Genomic DNA, 21,871 nt, shown 5'->3' on the forward strand with positions numbered 1-21,871 from the left:
GAACGGGGGGGGGGGGGGGAGGGGGCAGTAAATATGTACGAAGAGTCTAGAACATAAAGAGAAGACAAGAAGCAGTGCCTGGAAGTAGAAGCTGGACCAAAACAAAGGAGGAATCAGGCACACGTTTCTACCCATGAGCTTAACCACTTGACGAAAAGCTCAAAGAGCAGGGTAGATGTACAAACTCTGCAGATCAAGACTAGATGCCGTTCTTGGAAAGACTGTTAAACCATACAGAAGTTAGTAGACCCAGCGCATGCATGAGATTAAATTATACGTGCCACAGCATCAGATTCAACAGTGTTTTCTGCTGACATTATTCTCCGTGAATAAACCGGAATTTTTGTGACCAATTGCTAAACATTTAAATCATCATTAGGTGTCAGCACATTTCCACTTCCAAAATTTATTCTCATGTATTGAAAAGATTAACACTGTAAAATTTATGCTTGGCTTGTGCTTTCATGGCTGTCCTCTGAATCTTGTGAAAAGGAAGCTTTTTATTTTAAAAAAAGCTTTCTGCCTTCGGGACATGCTTTAAATTTTAGAGCAAGACTCCAAAGTACTCTAACCCAAATATAAGGGCTAGACATTAATTTTAAACCAGTTAGATCTCCAGTGCTTTCATGAAAAAGTACTTACGTGCTTATAGTTTCAATACTTGAAATGTCTACACAAACTAGTAAATTATTACTAAACTGATGTTAATAGGCACAACACGTGACTATTCACATTATATTTGCTTTCTCTCACTAAACCTTTTGTAATGTCACACAGAATGCAGCAGGCATCACTTCAAAACCCATTTCAGGATTATATTCATTAGAAACCTAAAACAGACTGGCAATTTGTCCTTCCCTATCACCAAAATCAGGTATCACTGTTCTTCCAGGTAGCCTCCACATACAGAAGGGTTTCTGCAAGGTGTAATGAAGTCAGCAAGAGAACGCAAGACCTTCACAACAGAACTAGGGCTGGGGCTTTGGAGATGAGAAGTAGTTCCTTAACTAAAACAACATTATTTTCTTTTCCCTCTACAGCACAAAGACTCAATTTCTTAGCAAATTAATTTAGTCCAAGTTTAAAATATTTTCTAGTATGAATTAGTCTTCTGTATTTTGGGTTCTGCTTTACTTCCTTTGCTGAGTAAATACTTCAAAGGCAGCCCTTTTGGAACTTCCCCAAGTCTTTCCTTCCTGCCAATCTAGAGTCCCAAAGCCGACAGGTCACATTCTACAGACTCCTACTTCCACACACAGTCAAACATCTCCAGGTTACAGCACAATTCAAATTTTACATTGATGCAAAGGAGTTTTCATCACGATGTAACTCATCTCCACAAAAAAACAGCATGACAAATGGTGTGAGCATTCCTAGCAGCCATCCTGTCTCATCGACGTGTACCATTTTTCATATGTACTCTGACAAACTCCCATTTGCCGAGCGACAGAAGTAAACAAAACAAAACACAGAGAGGAGTCCACCACAGCAGAACCGATTCAACTCCTGCAGCGTGCCAACACATCGAAAGTGCTGCAGCACTGACGCCCCAAACGCAGAGCCTGACCAACCTCCTCCTCTGTTCTCAACCTGCCCCACTCCTGTAACTGAATGAGGCGCCTTCCAACACAGCTTAACTCCAGATTACCTTCTGCACCCGAAACTTGAAAGCAGCTTTATTCCAAATCAGTGTCCACATATCAGCAAACCTTAATGTGGATGGCCAGGTTTACACTAACATTCGACTAAAAGTGGTGAATCCATTTTAAATCTTAGCAGCTTATCATATTTTTAAAGGAAAAGGATTTTCCACAATATTAAAGTAAGGCTCAATATAGCATAACTTAAATGCACTCCTAAAATAAATGGAATTTAGTAGTAGTCACAGCCACTTACTGGCAGTGGGTTCAACTGAAATATACTCCCTATGCAAATGATCACACTGTAAAAAAATTACTCACCTAGAAATGGAATGAGGCTGAATTAATTAGTGTTAAAGTTTATAATCCCTCATTTTTACATAATAGTTACATGACCACAAGTGATGCATAAAAAGCGGATAAAAAACCCAAGTGTTTGGCTTCATTAATCAGTTCATAAGTTTACTGATTTAGCTTGCAGAATTTATTCACATGCAATGCTAGCTTAAAACCCCATATATTACAAGTCCAAATCCAAATCCTACCCAAGATACAGAACAAAAGGATCTCATTTTTAATTTATTTAAATAAATTATCTGAGGAGCTTAAAGGAGGAAACAGAGGATGTGCAGCAAATTTAAGGAAATAGGGGAAACTGCATTTCAAAACTACATTCAAGGCAGAAACCAACAGCAGAAGGAAGCAGCGTTAAGCAGTGAACACTTGACAAATACGAGTGTTGCACAAGCTTTTACTAAGGCTTTATTAACAGCACGTGATGCCACCCAACTATTCCTCACTAAATCATGCTTCTGAAGCACCACTCAAAGTTCACAAAGTATTTTTGCAAGAATTCTTTTGTCAATGCCCAAATAAGGCACAGTTTTGTCCCTTTTGACTGATTATTTTTACAGCCAGTCAGAAATCAGGCTTGAATCTATTCGCTCTGCTAACATGGCCACCACCACCCCTGAAAGATGGAAACAGATACACAAGACCTCGTACCCTACATTCTTCATTCACAGACTGCAAACCCCTTGGATGGTGTCAAGTGTGGTGCTGGTATCTGCAAGGCCATTCAGGTCAAAACACCACATCTGACCATGCTGATATAAAATGAGCCTAGGTTCTCATTGATCACCTTCATTATTACATTTATATAATAATTTATATAATAAGATATATTCTGTATCTAAGTGTGCTTTCAAAGCTGCATATAAAAGTGAATTGGAGTCAGACATGAAATAAGTTACTATTACCCTCTTCCTCAATTAGCCTTTTGCCCAGGAGCCCCACAGTTTAAGGTAAACAGAAAGGAAAAGAGGAAAACGAGCAGGTGTGTTTTATGTCCTACACCTCAAGGAGGCCGTAACAGACCCACAGAAGAGCTTCTCGTACTCTGTTCCACATTATATACATCACGTGCAGTTTGTTAGCTCTGGATGAACTGCCAACGAGTAAGATGTGGGTTGACTCCTCACTGGCATAACCTCTAGCGGCTTGCTCTCCTATGCATGAATTATTGGGGGCATGAGGGGGTGGAACTAAAGGAGTTCCTATATACATTAGCAGTTCATCTTTAAAAACAAACAAACAAACAAAAAAAGCCCACAGAAAGTAAGAACAACTTTGATAAAATAGGAAGGAAGGAGAGCGTTTCCTTAAAAAACCTCTAATGAGAAACCCTGGTATTACTTGGATGCTGATGTACTTACTACAAGCAGTCCTGGGTGGTACCCAGCAACTGAACATAAAAACATTTTCTAAGCACAGAGCATACCTTCATAACAATTAAGTTATTCACTCACCAGTGTGCAATGCTAATTTCACTTCTTCAGTCAAAATCATTAATAGAAGTTTTTTTCTTTAATGGACAAACACTGAAAGCAAAAGTTACAAATTAAACCGCTCCAAAAACTGAACAGCAAGACCCCAGAGTAAAACATCTGAACTGTGAAATCAAGGAGGTCTGCTAAGAAAAAGACTGAAATCAGCTAGGAGGCAGCATTTCTTTCAAATACATTTTTGAAGGAGCTAAAGCTGTGTTTTCTTGTCATCTTTATTCAAGTATTTCACAGCAGTTATATTACAAATTACAGTAAAATGTTCAAAATTTCCAGAAATTCAAAAAAATTAAATAACTTACTTCAAACTAACGTAAAATGAAGTCAAAATGCAAAACATCAATTTAAACACAGTTCTGAATAAAACTATAGAATCCAAAATATACCATAGTTGATGAAGGAAGTCTACTTAATCCACAAAGTAGACACACGGTAATGAAACCAAACAGGACTCCCCAATGTCTAAATAACCCAATGTACAAGATACAAAAGATGCAAGTACAAGCCCAAATTCAAGCTTATGTTGTGATTACAAAATAAAATAAAAACAAAATAAATGACTATCAGCTGCAGGACCTGCCATTCAGGAGACTGATTGGTAAAACCAGAGCTGACCCCCCAACTTAAAAAAAAAAAAAAAAAAAGACAAGATATTACAAAAACCAGTAATCTATAAATACATTGGCATATGAAGAAATCAAGTAACAATACAGAGGACACAAAACAAAACAAAAAAATTAATCACAGGTGAGATTCAAGCTTGCAAATACAATTAACTCCATAGCCATCAACTTCACCCAAGAGCAACTCTATTACCTCCAAGACAGCCCCACCAGCCCCAGAGACAAAACTGCTTTCTTCTGGCTGGCCACATTTCATTGACCCCAGCACAAGGACTCACACAGGAGTTTATTTGCAATTTTTCACAACAAGAAACAAGGAAGAGAGGTCAATTTGTACAAACTCTTGCCAGTGCTATGTGGCAAAAAAAAAAAAAAATAATTAAAAACATACAAAGAGTAAACAAGTTTAGACCACATGGATAGATTAACAGCTGTTTTAACTCTATAACCACCAGACGTCTGTAAAGGAAAACAAAAACTGAAGTGTGGTTATTTGGGCTAGGAAGGCGAGTATATCATTTTAGGTAAGCTGTCCACTAGAACATCTGATATCAGCTACTTTTCTCTAAAACAACATGGCAGCTCCTTAATTAGTAAAGTTGCCTCTTATGATTTTTCCCAATCAACAACTGACAGTAAAAATTTTCCTTTAGAAACCTGACCTTTTAGAACCATTTTTAATGCTAGGCATTAGCTTAAACTTGCTTTTCACACTCACTGGTGACTAAAATTCTCAACTGTTTTAATTCATATAAATTTATTATCATCTAAAAATGTATGCAGTTTTATCTTCCACAAGTGCTGCTGTTACTTGAACAAAAACTTCTTTGAGTAAGTGAAACTGGAATAAATATTTTTAAAAAATTCTGCAGCAAGAACCTGAGACTTGCAAAAAACCCTTTTATCAGAAACTTGCTACAAAAAATCTGCTACATTTTATTTAATCAAATCTTAAAGTTTGTAACAATTTCCATCAAAATACAAAATGCTGTTAATGTACCAGACACAAAAATATCTCAAACAGGTATGATGCTAATAAATACTAAATGAAACATGGAAAAAAAATCCCATAATCAAATCTGAGATCAAAGAATCTCATTTAAAATGTGTTTTCTGCTTGTTTTTGTTGTTTTTAATCGCACTTTCCCACCTAAAAAATACAGTGTTTCTGCATGGGTTGCATTTAGAAGGTGTAACTAGATGTACATGAATGCTTAAAACCTTTTTCTGCCATTAGCTATGAAGAAAAACAGTGGCATTCAGGGGAGAAAAAGATCCAAGATAGAATTATGTTTAACCATAATATACAAAGCACTCTAGATTACTGCAGTAGCCCAAGGCCCGTGTTTTGTTTCTCTGCAGCACTATACTACTATTAGCCATAGAGGTGGAGACAAGTACCTTAGCTTCAGTTTGTAAATGGGAGCAGAGTGATTACAGTTCTCCATAAACACTGTTGGTAACTAAAATACAAAAAGCTGAGGTAGCTCAGTATCTCTGCAGTAGTCTGTTTTCTCTAATTAAAAACTAATCACACTGTGTTGCATATTTCTGGAAAGACACTTCCGCAGCTATGCAGGGACAGTCACAATGAATGGTTAATGATGGTAACACCAGCCAACTTCTCTAAAACATCTTCCATGTGGGTTTGAAATAAATCAGCCCAGGTAATGTTTTAATACTGAGCTTGTGATAAAACATGTTTTTCTTGAACCTGCCTAGACTGTTCTCTCCAGTTGCCAGAAAGGAAAGGTTTTGAACTACACAATTCAGACCCAGAGAACTCAGGTCCGAACAGATTGATTCAAAAGGCTGTCCTCCAACCCCCCCCCCAACATTAGTAATGCTTTGCACAGACCGACCTGTGAAGCCTAGTTTAAGTTTTATTTTCAAGTGAGCTTGGGCTCCAGGACTTTGACAGACTATAGTGTCTCTTTCCTGCACTGCACAGTCCAAGCTAAATTACAAACACGGAACTTCAGGAAGAAACCTGCCAGTATTAAACTTGGTTTTCTTAAAGAACTCAAAATGGAAAACAAGGAGATGGTGGTAAAATGCTTACTTTTTAGCAACACAGAAGAGTTTCACTGTGTAACTTGTTTCTAAAACAAATATATACCAATGAAAAAAGAATTTCACCATTTTGGTAAAGTATGTGGCTTTTTCAGTGTGTCTTAGTTTAGTTCTGTAGAGTAAGACAGGCATTTTAGAACCATAATACTGGTTGCCATCCAATGAAGAGAATACAAATCATCCTTTTGGAGATCTCCATTCTGAAGACAGCTTTCTAACATTGCCATTTGCTATAATCCAAACCAATTGATTAGCCTTATCTTTCTCAATTGACTAAAAGGCACATTAAAGGCAGTTCTAGAGAGCCTCATCTTCAAATTACTGTACATCCAGTTACTCAAGATTCCTACCACAATGCATCATTGCCTTCTTCAGAACAGATCTTTTTGTCCATTACCCCAGAGAAGAGAAAACTTGGAAAAAAAAATTAAAAAAACATTGCCTGTTTAAAAATATTCAACTTAGATCTGCTCTTTCCAGTCCTCTTGTATGTGTTGGTCTCCACTTTGCCTGAAGTTTCCCCAAAGATAATGCATGTAGAGTGAACAAGAGCAGAAATGAGAACAGTTTCTGTAGCACCAAAAATCTCCAAGCTGTGGCATTGTATTCTTTATTTATATCAGATACAACTATATGAAGTTCCGTTTGGTTCTTGTAGGCTGGTTGGTTTCAGGTACCTGAGACAATAGCACCAAATTCAACAGAAAGAAAAAGAGAGAGCACTTAAGACCAAGGCTCTGCACATACTTGGTGCAAATGGAAACTGAATGGCTCAGAGGACTGCTCTCCCATGAGCAGTTTGAGAGGATAAACCCACCCATCTTGACGAGTTCACAGGAATGTTTCAAACATATGAACTGTTCTTTCCATCTCCTGCAAGAGACACAGAGCATCAATTATACATAGATATAGAGACAGAAATAAATTTACATTACATAATCTTATTTACTGGGCACTTTTTTTTAAATCTGAACAAATAATTAACAGGCAAATAGACATTTCTGTTTATTAACTGCTATCTGCTAGCAAAATATGGTAAAAGAGGAAACTAATTAAAGAAGTATTAATGCAGAAAAGCACTCCACTATGACAGTCCATGAGAAAAATCAAAGTGTATCAGGGTCACTTACATAATTAATGTACACAATAGGTATTAAGAAAGCATTGCAATGGCACACCGCATGAATTCAACTCTTACGGCACACTTCTGCTATTGGTGACTCAGCTGTAAACACGTATCTGCACAGTTTGGAGAATCAAAGCAAAGAGCAGTCTCTACATACTCCTGCTCAGTAAGTGTCTTTTTCATCTACCTAACATTTGGCACAGACTTTCAAACATATTTTTAGGTGAAGACAGCAGAGGAATAGCATGAAAATGGTTTGAAAAGTATTTTGCAGGATCTCTACAATATCCCATGCTAAGGTCTTTCCAGGTTTTGTTGTAAAATATTCCTGGAGAAAAATATTTAGTGTTCAATGATCCAATTGGAAAATAGCACCTGTTGTCCTTTGGTTATCAGTTGAGTCAGCAAGCTGATCCAAACCCCTCTACAGCTAAAACAATGATGCTGGAGGGAATGCCCGTCCCAAGTTACGATCAGCTTACGCCAGTGGTGAAATGACCAATTTACTGTTGATGCAGACAGGAGGCCTTTGACAGCAGACACTTTAGAGGCCAAGGATGACAGCAAAGCAAACAACTGGCTTACATCGCACTGTATTTGGCTTTCCCAGGGGTGTACTTACTGATCTAGATGAAGTTTGCAAACTTCTAAGGTCTTGTATGAAAGTCACAATCAGCAAACTGCATGGAGCAGAGGTACGTAATTTTTTTTTGGCCTAGTTACGCAAATGCAAGTAAGGGCAACCGCGGCAACACTGGCTCAGTGTGCCTCTAAAGCAGCCACTTTACATCCACTGTTAGTCATACCACAAATGTGGAAACTGCTTCTACTCAATTTTTATTCTGCTAGCATGCGCTTCTCCATTTTTACTCTGCTAACATGTGCTTCTCCATACTGCTGTCTCTCTCCTCTTTTTCCTCCATTGTTTTAGGTTAAATTCTTAATCCTTTTCTGAGGAAAGTATTATTAGAAACCACCTCTGGTTTTTAAGTCATTACTACACTAAACTCTTTTCTGTTTACACGTACCTTCCTCAAAGTCTATTTAAAGCTTCTGCCTGCTAGTACAATAATAATTTGATAGATTAACTTAATTCTTGAAAAAACAGTCTCACAAAAGTCAGATAAAGAATAAAAGAAACTGTACAACATCACCTCTATAAGTTGAGATTTGTCATAGTCTCTACGATGTCTGTAGATGCATTGACTGAGGAGCGAATACAATCTCTCAAGTTGGTCAACAGTCAGGTTGTCACTTTTCTTAACCACCAAATCAAGCAGTTTCTGTTGGAACAACAAAAGGCAAAGTTAAGAGCACTTTTATAATCACTTATTTTTTTAAGGACAAATCAGAAATGCAATCTCCTTATGAAGCCCTGTTTTATACAGATACATATAAATAAAAAGGACCACACCTGGATATCAGTAAGGCCACTGCTTCCATGTAGATCTAAAAAGGACTCAATGTCTCTTTTCATTTCTCTGCTTATACCCACACTTTCTTTTCTTATCTTAAGATTTTATAGTCAGTATAGCTGGGGCAACGTTTGTTCTGTTTGAATAATACTTCACCGTATTTCATCTTGGTCAATAATTATGACAAAGCAAACCACAAATAACGGCCTTGATAGCTAAAGCAGACATTTTTAAGAACTTGCATTGGCATGAAATTGTAAGAAGTACCAAATAGAAACACATTTGGAATTCCACAAATGTTGAAAAATGGTACAATAAAAGAAGAGGGGTGGGGAACAACACATGTAAAACTGCTCATAAACAAAAGGTGAAAGCGTGTATTTTACACAGTAGCAGAGAATAAAATTTAAGAATTTTTTTCTTAACACTTCTATTGTTTCCAAGGAGATTATCATCTGTACTCCACAGCAAATGGGATCTAAATTTCATAGTAGGTCAAGCTAGTTTCTACAATAGAAGACAGCAAATTTTGTTGTAACTTTGCTTAAAAAGAAACAAAACTGAAAGAAAATTAACAGCAGGGGTTCAGTCTATAACGTCAAAACATCAGCACAAATTCCAATTTGCTTTCCAATCCACTAACAGTTCTTTCCACCAAGTACACGTACACGGGAAGGGAAAAAGATGACGTTAACTCCTAATTACTAGGCACCCAGCAGATCCTCAGTAACTGGCATGTCCAATTAACACATATGAGTACCTGCAAAAACTGCAATTAAAATAGTGGACTGCTGTGCCATTACTGGATTTGTAAAGGTAGTAATGATGGGACAGTAAGGATTCAGTAGTTTTATTAACTCTTCATCCAAAAAACACTGATCAACAAAATATCTTCAAAAGTTAACCACTGCCGTAATACTTGTTTGCAGTCAAAAATAAAGAAAATATTGCTTGAGAACAGAGAAAGGAAGCATTTTTTATGGAGTCTGTTAACAGTTCAATTTATTTTTCAGTTCCATTACCTTTAGTCTGTCATGGTCAACAACTACAGACAGTAAGGGATCCGATGGTTCCTCCGGGACCTGCTCCAAACTTGCGGGCTTCGACTGTTCCATAGCGACTTTTCGTGTTTTCTTGCTTTTGAATACACCTGTAATTTGAAAAACAATTGTCAGCACTGTCAGTCTCAAAATGAACAGCTTGTTTCTTCACTTTGGTTTGATTTTGCCTGTTTGGTTTGTTGGGTTTTTTTGAACCAAGCAAGCATGATAGTAGCAGTGCACATTATTCATCAGCTTTGCAGAATTCTGAACGTTTACAGGTGCACAAAACCACAGTTCAGAAAACACACGTGAAACTGGTCATCTTTAAAACTGAACTCCAAAGTCCCAACAGAAAACTGAATGTCACTGAAAGTTTTCCCATTGTATCATTTCTATTTAGCAACATCAAATTATGCAGCTTCTAAGGGAAGTTCAGGTATTAAGCTAGTGCTCAAAATCTTTTCTGCTTAAGTGAATCAAATCCTCATTTTTCTCTCCAAAGCAACCCATGTCTTCATCACCATGGTAATTCTAACATCTGCTCTACTCCTGAAACTTCATGTTTTTGTGACACATTTCTGTTTTCTTCCACCTCTATATTAAAGCTGTTGTCCAATCCTGTTGTGGAGAACAAAATATTTTTATATCTCTTGATTCTTTCCCTACACTCATTCACTGTTTTTTTTCTCTTCCTCAGCTATTTATAATGCCTTTTTTTCAGAGGACCACCTGTTATTATAGCCATCCTTAATGTATACAAAATTCAACTACAAATTTAGAATCGTAAAGGCTCTTAACGTACATCATATTCTTCTTCTGATATTCTTAGGACCTTTCTTCACTATTCTCCTTACCCTTAGAGAAAATATGTACAAACACAGACAACATGTATATAGTGATATTCTCATAATTCAGATCTCTCATTAAAGCTTATTTACTTTGTAAATCTCAACGCTAACTTTTGAAGTAAAGATTTCATTCTTTTAGACAATTCTGAAAAGCTAATTACAAAGGCAATCATGCGTAAGGCTTTTATTTCTCTTCCCTGAGGAAACTGTCTCTTGTCTTCAAAGGACGTGGCCCCTTCTTTAATGCACCACCAGGATTTCCCTTCTCCTTCTCTTATCTTTTTGCTGCACTGTTACTGTGTTGACTGTAACTCCAAAGCCAGATACCTTCTCCAATAGATAAACAAGGGTTTATCTGGCTTTTGCTACGAGTTAAACTGCTTTAACTTTTTGCTATGAGCAAATGTTTTTTAAAGGAATACATTCTGTATTTCTATGGTCTTTTATCAAATGTCAATGATACTTTTATCATAAATCTCTAACAGAACAAGTCAAAACATATCATATAGATCAAAATAAAGATCAGATAGAACATACAGACCAAAACATGTATCATGTATTTATCTGCATTGATAATATTTTTTAAATCCTTAATTATTGTTGAAAAGTTTTCTCAGAATTTACAGTATTTCCCATAAAGCCTACAAAAATAAACAGAATAGTCTAAGTACAGAAATATGCTTACTTGCCTAAGATAACATTACAGCAAGTCAAGGGTGGACTTCTAATTTATCTTTGTGGAATTATATGTTGTAAGCATACTAGAAGTTTCAAATAAATAGACAGCAGTTCATAGAATATTATCATATAATAGTCATTGTAACATAAGATTACAAATAAAAATATACACACAAATTAACTTGGACACTAAGATAAGGACAGAAACATTGAAAACAAGCTATACCTTCTTTATCTGCTTCAGCATCTTTAGTTTCAATGTCTGTGCTCTGTAGTGTTTTTTCATTATTGCTGCAATGTGGTAACTCAGCTTTCACTAGATCATCTCCTTGACTTTCACTGCAAGCTTCTGTTTTATCCTTTGGCTGATCTTCAGATGAAGATTTTTGCTTGTTACTAGACCCATCACTGTTGTCACAGGGTGAAACAGCATCAACTGATTCCATTTTACCATTGTGACATGCTGGAACAGGTATGCCCTCTGAGCTGTGTACAGATGTCTCTCCATTCACACAGTCCCCTTTTGATGTAGAGTCCTTCCTTAATTCCTTTTCAGTACTCAGGGTAACACTGTCGGTTATTAACAGAGATTCATTTGAGCTCTCTTCTTCTGTGGATGCAAAATTGTTTTCCTTTCCTGATGTCCCATTGTTAAGCCTCTGCTCTGCATCTATATCCATAATATCACAAGAGGATTCATCATTTGTCATAGAGAGATCTCCTGTTTCCTCCCCATTCTCCTCAATGCAGTCAGTGCTGATCTCTAGCTCTCCATTTTCCAGCAATTTACTGTCCTCTCCATGATTTTCATCATCAGCAAACTTTGCATCATCTTCATCTTTCTTCAAATTATTGACTTTCCTCTTCTTAATAATGCCTTTGCCCCACTGTGAGCGTCGTCTCGATTTTCTCCTTATTCGAACTGAATTGTAATGAAAAAAAGAAACTTTAGATGCACCAGTACCCCTCAGTAAACAGACTAGGATATTAGAATATGCTGTAGCGTGTGAGGCAATCAATGTGTTCACATTTCAAGGAAAAAGCAAGCTGTCTGTTGATTTCAGTGTGAGCAAATTACAGATACTAAGGACCTTTAGAAGTATAAGGAGTGAACGCTCAGTTGTGTTCACAATTCCTACTCTATGGAAACAAGGGCGACTTGCTAGCCTTTCCTCCTTGATGTAATTTATATATACCCATTTGTAGATAAAACACTAAAAGAAAACAGCTAAGCAATGATGTAGAACTCAGTCAGTCATTCTCATTTGGGTAATGCAGACTCTAAAGACAGTTATTCTCATTTTCCCTTTTTAGAACCTCAGCAATTTGAAATCATTATACAATGAAACAAATGGAAGTGCAATCCATGGATTCATAGAATAACTCAGGTTGGAAGGGATATCAGGAAGTCTCTAGTCCAACCTACTACTCAAAACAGGGTCAGCTATGAGGGCAGACCAGCTTACTCAGGGCTTTATCCAGCCATGTATTGAAAACTTCCATGGATGCAGACTAAATGACCTTCATGGGCATTCCGTACCAATAAGTTAATTGTCGTAACAGTGAAAAAGGCTTTTTGCCCTCAGTCAGCACCTCTCATTTCAATTTATGTCCACTGTCAATTCAAAGACATCTTCACTGTTTAAGTCAGCTACATCTCCTCAATCTTCCCCTCATTCCCACCTCTGTACTCAAGTTCACTGCATTGACAAAATGTGGATTTAAAAAATGAGGATCTTTGTTTCAGACATGGACCATTTAGCAACCCTGTCTACAGCAAGACCTCACAAACACCTGCATTTATGCAATGAGTCTGTAAGCAGAAGGGGAAGCATAGGTCCTCAAACTAGCCTCATCACCAATGCCTTCCCTCCATATTATGCAACTCAACTTGAAGCAACATGGACATGTGATCCTTTTTTCATTACTTCTGCATCTTTTTTCATTTTTCCTTTTTCTTACTTGCACTTTCTGTGCCTTTGAAAAATCACATAATAAACTTCTTTTCAGAAAGGATGCCTTTTTTTTTTTACTAACCTATTTGCAGTGAAATACAAATAAGGCACCAATCTAAAAGGTTTGGAGGCACATTTGCAATACGATCAGCAAATACAGAAGGAAGACCATTCAAACCTAATACTATTGTTAACGTCCTTTTCAGGAGCACTAACAAGACACAGCTCAGAAGACTAAGGAAGAGATTGGGAAAAGCTGAAACTTCTACATTCAAATACAAGTAATGATGCAGACTGCTCATATTTTTGAAAAATTGCTGAAGGTGTGGCCAAGTGATTGTAATTGAAAATCACAGCCAATAGTTACCAGAGATTAACAAATTTTCTTCCATTTCAAAATGAACTCCTATGTGAGCACCTCCATAATGTTCTTGGTATTTGTAGGTTGCTTTGATTTATGGGATATTAAGTCCTAGATCTGTGTCTGCCAACCTCACACTGAGTTACAAAGATCTTGCTCTGAAGATACAAGCACTGTGCAAGTACAAGTGTTGAGAATTAATTCACAAAAGCTCAGAGAAGCACAGCTGTACTTCAGAATTTCCTCCCCATGAGTGGCATTTGTAAGCAGGTAGTTTAACCACTACATTAGGAATAAATCCTAACCTTTTAGCTTTAAAGCTATCTAAAGATACAATCATATTACAATAAAAAACACAGTCTCACTTGGAGTGTGTATTTATTGTTACAAATAATCCTTATGCAGAACTGTAAGATTTGAGGAAAAAAAATCCCCTTTCTCCAGCTATTTTGTAGATTTGATAGCAGCTTCTACAGTCAGTGTCACTGTTCTATTGATGACAAACTACAACCTATTCACATAACTTTTCAGGAGCTCATGTAATCTTTCCCTAGATTGTGCAAGAGATTTTCATTAATAACAGAAGCAGCAAACCTGAAACTAAACAGGAAGATGTAAACTTACAGACAAAAAAAATCCCTTATTACGCAATGGGTTTAGCCTCAGGTCAACTCCAAAGATGGGTAAATAAAGCACAGAAAGGGAGTAAAAGTCTGTTAAAGGAAATTTAACATGTTCTAAAGTGTATAAATTAATAAGAAAGTTGAAATTTTTAAAGATACACTGATTTTGGCTTTTTAGGCTGACTTTGCTGTAAGAGTCAGATAAAATGTCAAATATATTTGACATTTATTATATCAAAGAATTGTACTTTAAATATGCCCATTTCACTAGTGCATCCGTTTTGTCCACCCTGTGAGCTCCATCTGGGATGAGAACCCATAATTTGCCTAAACACACAAGTACATTCCTAAAATTCCTAAGTGTGGGAGAAATCACATTTAAGTAAAGCGGTATTAACCCTTGTATTACACATTTCATTAAATTCCAAGTCTTCCTCAATGACAGTCAGCAAGTCCAGCTCACTCACTCTCTCCTGCAGTACTATTCAAACATATGTTGTGCATGTTGGTTTTTATCGCTGTTTTTAATTAGGACAAAGCAACCACAAAAAGTGCCACAGAAGATGTCCTCCCAGGAATTGTGACGTTTACACTGCATCAAAACCAGTAAATGCAGGAAATTTTTCAGCTACCTCATCAAAGGATGCACACAAAACAGAGCTTTGATTGAAACACTGCCATTATTATAAAACTGGTGTTATGTCACAACATTAAAAAAATTGATACCTCCAACCAACACCTAAGATTTAGGAAAGAAGAACAGCATTTGATTGCCAGCTACTACAGAACATGCCCTCCTAACGTTTAATAGTATTTTTACTGACAAAAGCAATAATCTAGCTGCTTTGGGTTTTCACCCACATTTAGTCAAGAGAACTCAGTTAACGATAAAGTTTTTCCCTCCCAGACTCCTACCAGTTCTTATTTCACAGCAGTACCATTGTCACCTGAGCCACCCAGACCTGTAACCAACAGGTGACCAACACTTCTAAAATCCCAATTCTTTTTGCCCACATACTTCTAAGAATCAACCTTTTCCCCATCATTCAAATAAAAGCCTTCCTGCTTTCAACCCCTTCCATTCCGACTACTGAAGCCTTTTCTGCTCAGGCTTTCACAAACCCACCTAAATCTCTCATTTGAATTTATTTAACACAAACCTGCTCACATCATTGGGACCTCAGCGAGACTCTTAGTCCCCTACCTAATTTATCTTTGAGCCCATTCACCAGTGTTCACCTTGTTGGTCAAAGTAGACTTCTAGTCCTCACATTTAAACTGCCCCTTCAAAACAACACCTTTTTGTTCTCATCTGGCCTGCGTTGCTCCATGCAAAGAAATGTCTTTTGGGATACGAGAAGAAATTTTCGTTCCAGATCCTTAGCACCCATTACACAGATTTTTCTTTTAGACAGCTAAGCCTCTAGGAAGAGTGAAAAGCTGAGCAAGGAATACAACATTTAAAAACAAAACCCACCACCAGTCTGTCTTTCTATCCTGCCCACTTCCCCCGGTAAAGCTAAGGGAGTAGTACAAGTGGGAGGAGTGTTTAATGGAGCAGGGAACCATGTGACCAAATGTAGATGTCGACACCAGATTTCATCACCTAGATTGATTCCCTTTATATTTCCTGGAAAGAAAAAGGCACTACTGTGAGGTTAACACAGACCTGAGAAGCTGTCATATGAGGCAGGAAAATGTAAAATTGATCTCTGAATCCTGCAAAACAGTGGAATATGATTCAAAAAGGAAGAAGGAGCTACCACAGGGTAAAACTGATGCAAAACTAAAGGGCTAATGGGCAGGAACTAATGGTTTAATGGATTGCTGCTAAAAAATAAGCTTCACCTGGAGTCCCCTCTTCTGTACCTTAATGCTGATAATTTATAAAACTGCAAATTATCAAGAGCAGAATCCCACACTTTTTATTTTATATATAGTCAGTATGATTCATGACATTAAAGTTTTCAGTAAGTAACGGAATGGGATAGCTATTTACAGAAGAAAAACTTCAAGTTAACTTTGTTTAAAAAATTAACAGAGTATGTGCAATTGCAAGTTAACACCTTAACACCTTTTCAATTTTCCTTTTAAAACTACTCATCTGAAATCTACCCATTGATACCCAGTCTTTTGGCAGTATTTGTGCCAGAGGCGGTAGAAATACTATTGTCAGAGGAATCCTGCTTTATAGAACTGAGTTTCTGTAACTCAAACTATTATAATACCAATTATTCACACATGAATACATTCACTTGACTTCTGAATTGCTGAACTCTTCTCTCTATAATCTTCACATAACCTCTATAGGTTTGCGAAAGGGATCCTCACTTCAGTTCTAGCTTCTTTCTGGTTTGCTTTTTTTAAAATAGTTATTCAGAATTTTTAATGACAATAAATATCTGTTTGACTACAAGTCACACTAACATTTTGCTTGGGTTCACATGAAGTTGGTATCAAAAACAAAAGTTCCCCACTTTTTTTTTCCTAAGCTGCAGAGTCTATGCGGACAGCGTTTTTAAAGTGCAACGTAATACAATGTAATTAATCACTGAATACAAATTTACTCTGCATTTCATTAAACAGTAAGTGAGGTTTCTCAATTCTTCCACTCCTATGTTGAGACACTTTAAGAGTCGGCTGAAAGATCCCTAAACTTAGGCAGACAGCATTTCCCCCAGAGGTGGCCTCCCACGAGTGAAAAAGAAATTCTGTACTTACTTCAAAAGGACTAGTCCTCTAAGCATAAGTTAAGTAAAAAGAAACCTGTGGCTGACTTTCAGAAGTTCTGAATTCTTGCCCACTGACAGGTTCTGCTTGGAGATTCTCAAGTCAGATACACCAAGTAATGACAACATCTTGTGGTGAAATAAGCACCCTTATCTAGGGGTGCACACCAACCCTGTCCAGAGCAGAGCACAGTTCTTGGATAGTGAAGAACAGTGATAGTAAAAAAAAACCCAAAACAATATGAACAAACAAATCCAAATCATTCCCACATTCCTGAGGTATTTCTGCAAGATCTAGAGGTAACTGTGACCTTTCTGTTTAGTAGTCTCAGGAAAACGTATCTCAAAAACATGGGTGAATGGTACAGAAGCTTCAGAGTTGAGGCATACACTGTTGCTGTCCCCCAATCTAGCAGTACAGTGAAAGAACTGCAGACTATATAGAAATAAAGTTAACAGTTGGAAAAGGATGCAGATATAATTAGAAGATTCAAAGACTGTCAATTATTAACAAGCAAGTCTGCTTGCCTTAATGTGGATGAACTCTAATGAGAAGATGTAGCAGTCAAAGCAGATATGTTTCTCTTGAAATTTCTGTAGTTTGACTACTAGAGTATATTGAGTGTAGTACAGTATGAGTGGAGGCTAACAAGTTCACTTTATGCTGTAGAAAAGAAGACCCTTATATGCCTCTGCACTGCTTGTAAGTCTATCAGAGAATGTGAATCCTCTGTCATTAAATGATAAAACTCAATGCATCAAACACTAGATTCTCTCGTTACCTTTATTTCATGAAGAATTCCTGGGGATTAAAATCCAAAGGAGATTCTCATGGCAAGCAAGATCACCATGGATCTAGATTTTGTGTCTGCAGTATCATCAAGAACCACTTGAAGCAATGCACGTGTTTTAAGTTTTTCTTCGATGATCAAAACCCTAAACTTCTTTCTGATGTCTTGTGTGTAAAGTAACTCAAAGCCTTGAGAAAGCACTTATTACCAGCAATTTATGCTCTCTTATGCAGCATCCAGAATATCTACCTATCTGCCACAGTAATTTAGCTGCTTCCAGTAGCTCCACATTCCTTACCAAGGGGCACTGAATAGTCTACTTGAAAGTCTCTGGAGTTTTTAGTCACAAAGTCCCAAACTGCAGTCAGAGATAAGCAGCAAGAAAGAACAGAGCACAGTTCCACAATGGCTTAAAAAGCAAAATGAGGTGCCAGCTTCCACTAACAGACAAAGCCATTTCTCCCTCCAAAGCCAGCTATAGCATTTCCACTACCTCATTTGTGCCGGCGCTACTGTTCCTGCAGTAAAACAGATAAGGGAACTAAATCCATCTGAAATGTTGGGGTTTTTTCTGGGTTAGTTTTCAACATCTTCAGTTGAGCTTTCCAACTCATGAATGATGGTGCTGGCACAGGGGACATGGTGGGAATATGCAACCAGTGAAAACGCAAGACAGCACCTTTAGTAGTAACCTGCAGCTTGAAGTGACTGTGGAAACTAACCCCTACAAGACATGTCATTTTCTTCACCTAGATGGAAGGCACCCAAGGCACAGACCTGAAAAGTGCATTAAAAAACTGTATGCAACAACTTAACATATTTACGATCTTCACCAGCATATATAACAGCTTATGTTATGTAAACAAATACTTGAAGAACCTGTATGCTTCTACTCAAAAAGAGGTCCAGTTCCATAAGAAGGAGATGAAACGTTTCCAAAAAAAATCTTGGCTGCAGTATCCCCAGCATTTTCTCCCCCTAGTCAACTGCTTTCCCCTACCATCCTCTACAATGCTCTCAACTCAGGCTCTTCCCAATATTTCTCACAAAACACTCCCAATATTTCTCACAAAACACTCCCAATATCTTCTGTTCCTCCCCACCCCAGCTGAACAGGACACACTACATCTGAGGTGTGCATGCCATGTCTGGCCAATAGAATGTTTTAACTGATCAGCTAACACAGCCAGGCAGAACAAGTAACTACCATTTTCAATCTATAGCCTTCTCCTTCAGTAGGTGCGTAGATTTATCCAGCTACCAATTTTCACAAAACCTGCAGAAACCTAATCTTTCAGCCCTCAACTCCTGTCAATCTGTCTGAACCCGGCTAAATGATTCAGAAGTTATTAGGGGAGCGGAGATGGACAGAGAGCACAGGTACTATTTTCTTGGGAAACTGAGCTAAAAATACAGAATCATAGAATCATTTAGGTTGGAAAAGACCTTTAAGATCATCGAGTCCAACCGTTAACCTAGCACTGTCAATGCCACCACTAAGCCATGTCCCTAAACCACGTGCCACATCTACATGTTTTAAATGCCTCAAGGGATGGTGACTCCACCACTTCCCTGGGCAGCCTGTTCCAGTGCTTGACAACTGGTTTTGGGGAAGAAAGTTTTCCTAATGTCCAATCTAAACCTCCCCTGGCACAACTTGGGGCCATCTCCTCTTGTCCTGTCACTTGTTACTTGGGAGAAGAGACTGACCCCCACCTGGCTACAACCTCCTTTCAGGTAGTTGTAGAGAGCGATCAGGTCTCCCCTCAGCCTCCTTTTCTCCAGGCTGAACAACCCCAGTTCCCTCAGCCGCTCCTCATAAGACTTGTGCTCCGGACCCTTCACCAGCTTCGTTGCCCTTCTCTGGACACGCTCCAGCACCTCAATGTCTTTCTTGTAGTGAGGGGCCCAAAACCAAACACAGTACTCGAGGTGCAGCCTCACCAGTGCCGAGTACAGGGGGACAATCACCTCCCTGCTCCTGCTGGCCACGCTATTTCTGATACAGGCCAGGATGCCGTTGGCCTTCTTGGCCACCCGGGCACACTGCTGGCTCATATTCTGCTGGCTGTCCACCAGCACCCCCAGGGCCTTTTCCACCAGGCAGCTTTCCAGCCACTCTTCCCCAAGCCTGTAGCGTTCCATGGGGTTGTTGTGACCCAGGTGCAGGACCCAGCACTTGGCCCTGTTGAACCTCATACAATTGGCCTCAGTCCATTGATCCAGCCTGTCCAGATCCCTCTGTAGAGCCTTCCTACCCTCCAGCAGATCAACACTCCTGCCCAACGTGGTGTCCTCTGTGAACTTACTGAGGGTGCACTCGATGCCCTCGTCCATATAATTTACAAGAAACCACAGTAATTATGTTAGTAAAGTACATGACAAGACAGTCACACAGGAAAATTAAAGAGAAAAATGAAGTCAAAAGAGAAGAGACAATCATACTAGTACAACCTGTGGATATAATTTTTAGACTTTCCCACCTCTATAGATCTGCTCATTTTCCCTCTGCTGAGTAGCTTTGTACAACAGCAACTATTACAGCTATATACATTTTTTGTATAATCAGTTGGCTCTTCAGGACTACTGAATGACACCTTCCCTGCTGCAAGACAGCCATGAACAAGTGAAAGGTTCTCCTGCAACTTCACAAGCAGAGAAGCAGCTCCTGCTCTTATTACAATTACAATGAATAGAGATTACAGCATTCATTTATATCACGTATCTGGAAGTTCATGCCTGCTGGCTGGTTTCTGTGTCAGGAGGCAAAATTTAAAAAAAAAAAAAAAAAAAAAAACAACACAAAGAAAACTGAAGTTAAGAAATGGGTAATAATCACAGGAAAATCAACAACTTCTACAGACAGAAACTTTACACCAAGTCTTCAAAGAATTTAAATCAAACATTGCCACAGTTTTTAAAGGGAAAGAGTAAGATATATCTCAAAGGTCTGAAAACTATGTTTTATTACATCACTTGAGCAAATCACTTAGATTAAAAAAAAATTGATTTTAGAAGAACTCATTAAAAAAATCTTTTTCTAAAAAGTCTCTCTTTTTACCATGTTTGTAAGAAAGGTGGTGATAATGCTTTCAGGAAAACCTCCTTCTTGAGAGGATGAACAATCTTGCATTACTGAGTTAGAAAGGAGATGAATAACAAGAGAATATAAAAAAAGTCACTGATCAGGTAAATTGTGCGACCTTCTTTGCCCTCTGTCAGAGAAAGAAGACAATCAATTAATTCATAATACAGGCAGGTATTTAACAGTGATGAAAGAAAATTTCTTTGCCACCAGGTATCACTCAGTCCAAAAGTTTGATGGGATCCCAAAAAAGAACAGGCAGTCAGGATTTATTAGAACTCCCACAAATTCACTAAATGGCATTTTAAATTAGAAGAATTACAAAGCCTATGGGTTTTAAAAGAACTGTTAACCAACTCAGAATCAACTAAGTTGGTTTCTCCTTCAAAATCAGGCATGAAAAAAAAAGATTTTTATTTGTCAAATGCTTGCAACTTCCTTTTAAAGCATCTGGTTGAAGCCAGCATCAGATATAGGAGATCAAACTACTCTCATCCAGAATGCCAACTCCTACATTACCCAGAACAAAATGATAAAGAAACAAAAAGAGACAGTTGTCTCAGCTCTGAGTAAAGATGTCCTCAAATTCCAGAAAATCATTTTTAATGGTTTTTGTCAAGTTACAGTACTTGCCTCTATCTCAAGTGAGAATTAATCCAAGTCAAATCCCTTTTCTGGAAAGCAGAATGAGAAAAGAAAACAGTAGCAAATATAGGATTTGTGACAAAACATCAGCAGCTACTTGGATTTTAATGTTAGCATCTGGATGACTGTTAATATGGCAGTATCCAAATTCTGAATCCAAATTCAGAACTAGTCCAAAAGGCAGAAAATAGTTAAACTAATAAAAACTATATGGCATCTGGTCTGCCATGTCCTTTGATAAGGCATTACTGCAGTCATATGAATGTCTGAAGTACACCGATCACCGACACCACTGTAGCAGAGGTCAAAAACTGAACAGATAAAAAACAGACCAAAAAAAAACCCAAAAAAACCCACCACAAACAAAAAAAAAAAAAAACCAAACAGAAAAA

General features: G+C 37.9%; 1 protein-coding gene across 1 annotated transcript in view; it reads right to left on the reverse strand.

Annotated features, from left to right (window-relative positions):
• Positions 1-3,688: 3,688 nt before the first annotated feature.
• ATAD2B (ATPase family, AAA domain containing 2B) overlaps positions 3,689-21,871 on the reverse strand; it is a 78,130-nt gene continuing 59,947 nt past the window's right edge. Inside the window, exons 26-29 of the mRNA XM_010584305.1 lie at positions 11,517-12,212; positions 9,744-9,871; positions 8,461-8,589; positions 3,689-7,053 (exon numbers count right to left, since the gene is read on the reverse strand). Coding sequence (XP_010582607.1) covers positions 7,012-7,053; positions 8,461-8,589; positions 9,744-9,871; positions 11,517-12,212 — 995 coding nt within the window. The 3' untranslated portion in view covers positions 3,689-7,011. The remainder of the gene's footprint in view (positions 7,054-8,460; positions 8,590-9,743; positions 9,872-11,516; positions 12,213-21,871) is intronic.

This window comes from Haliaeetus leucocephalus, unplaced genomic scaffold (assembly GCF_000737465.1).
Source record: "Haliaeetus leucocephalus isolate CR32 unplaced genomic scaffold, Haliaeetus_leucocephalus-4.0 Scaffold964, whole genome shotgun sequence".
Taxonomy (NCBI): domain Eukaryota; kingdom Metazoa; phylum Chordata; class Aves; order Accipitriformes; family Accipitridae; genus Haliaeetus; species Haliaeetus leucocephalus.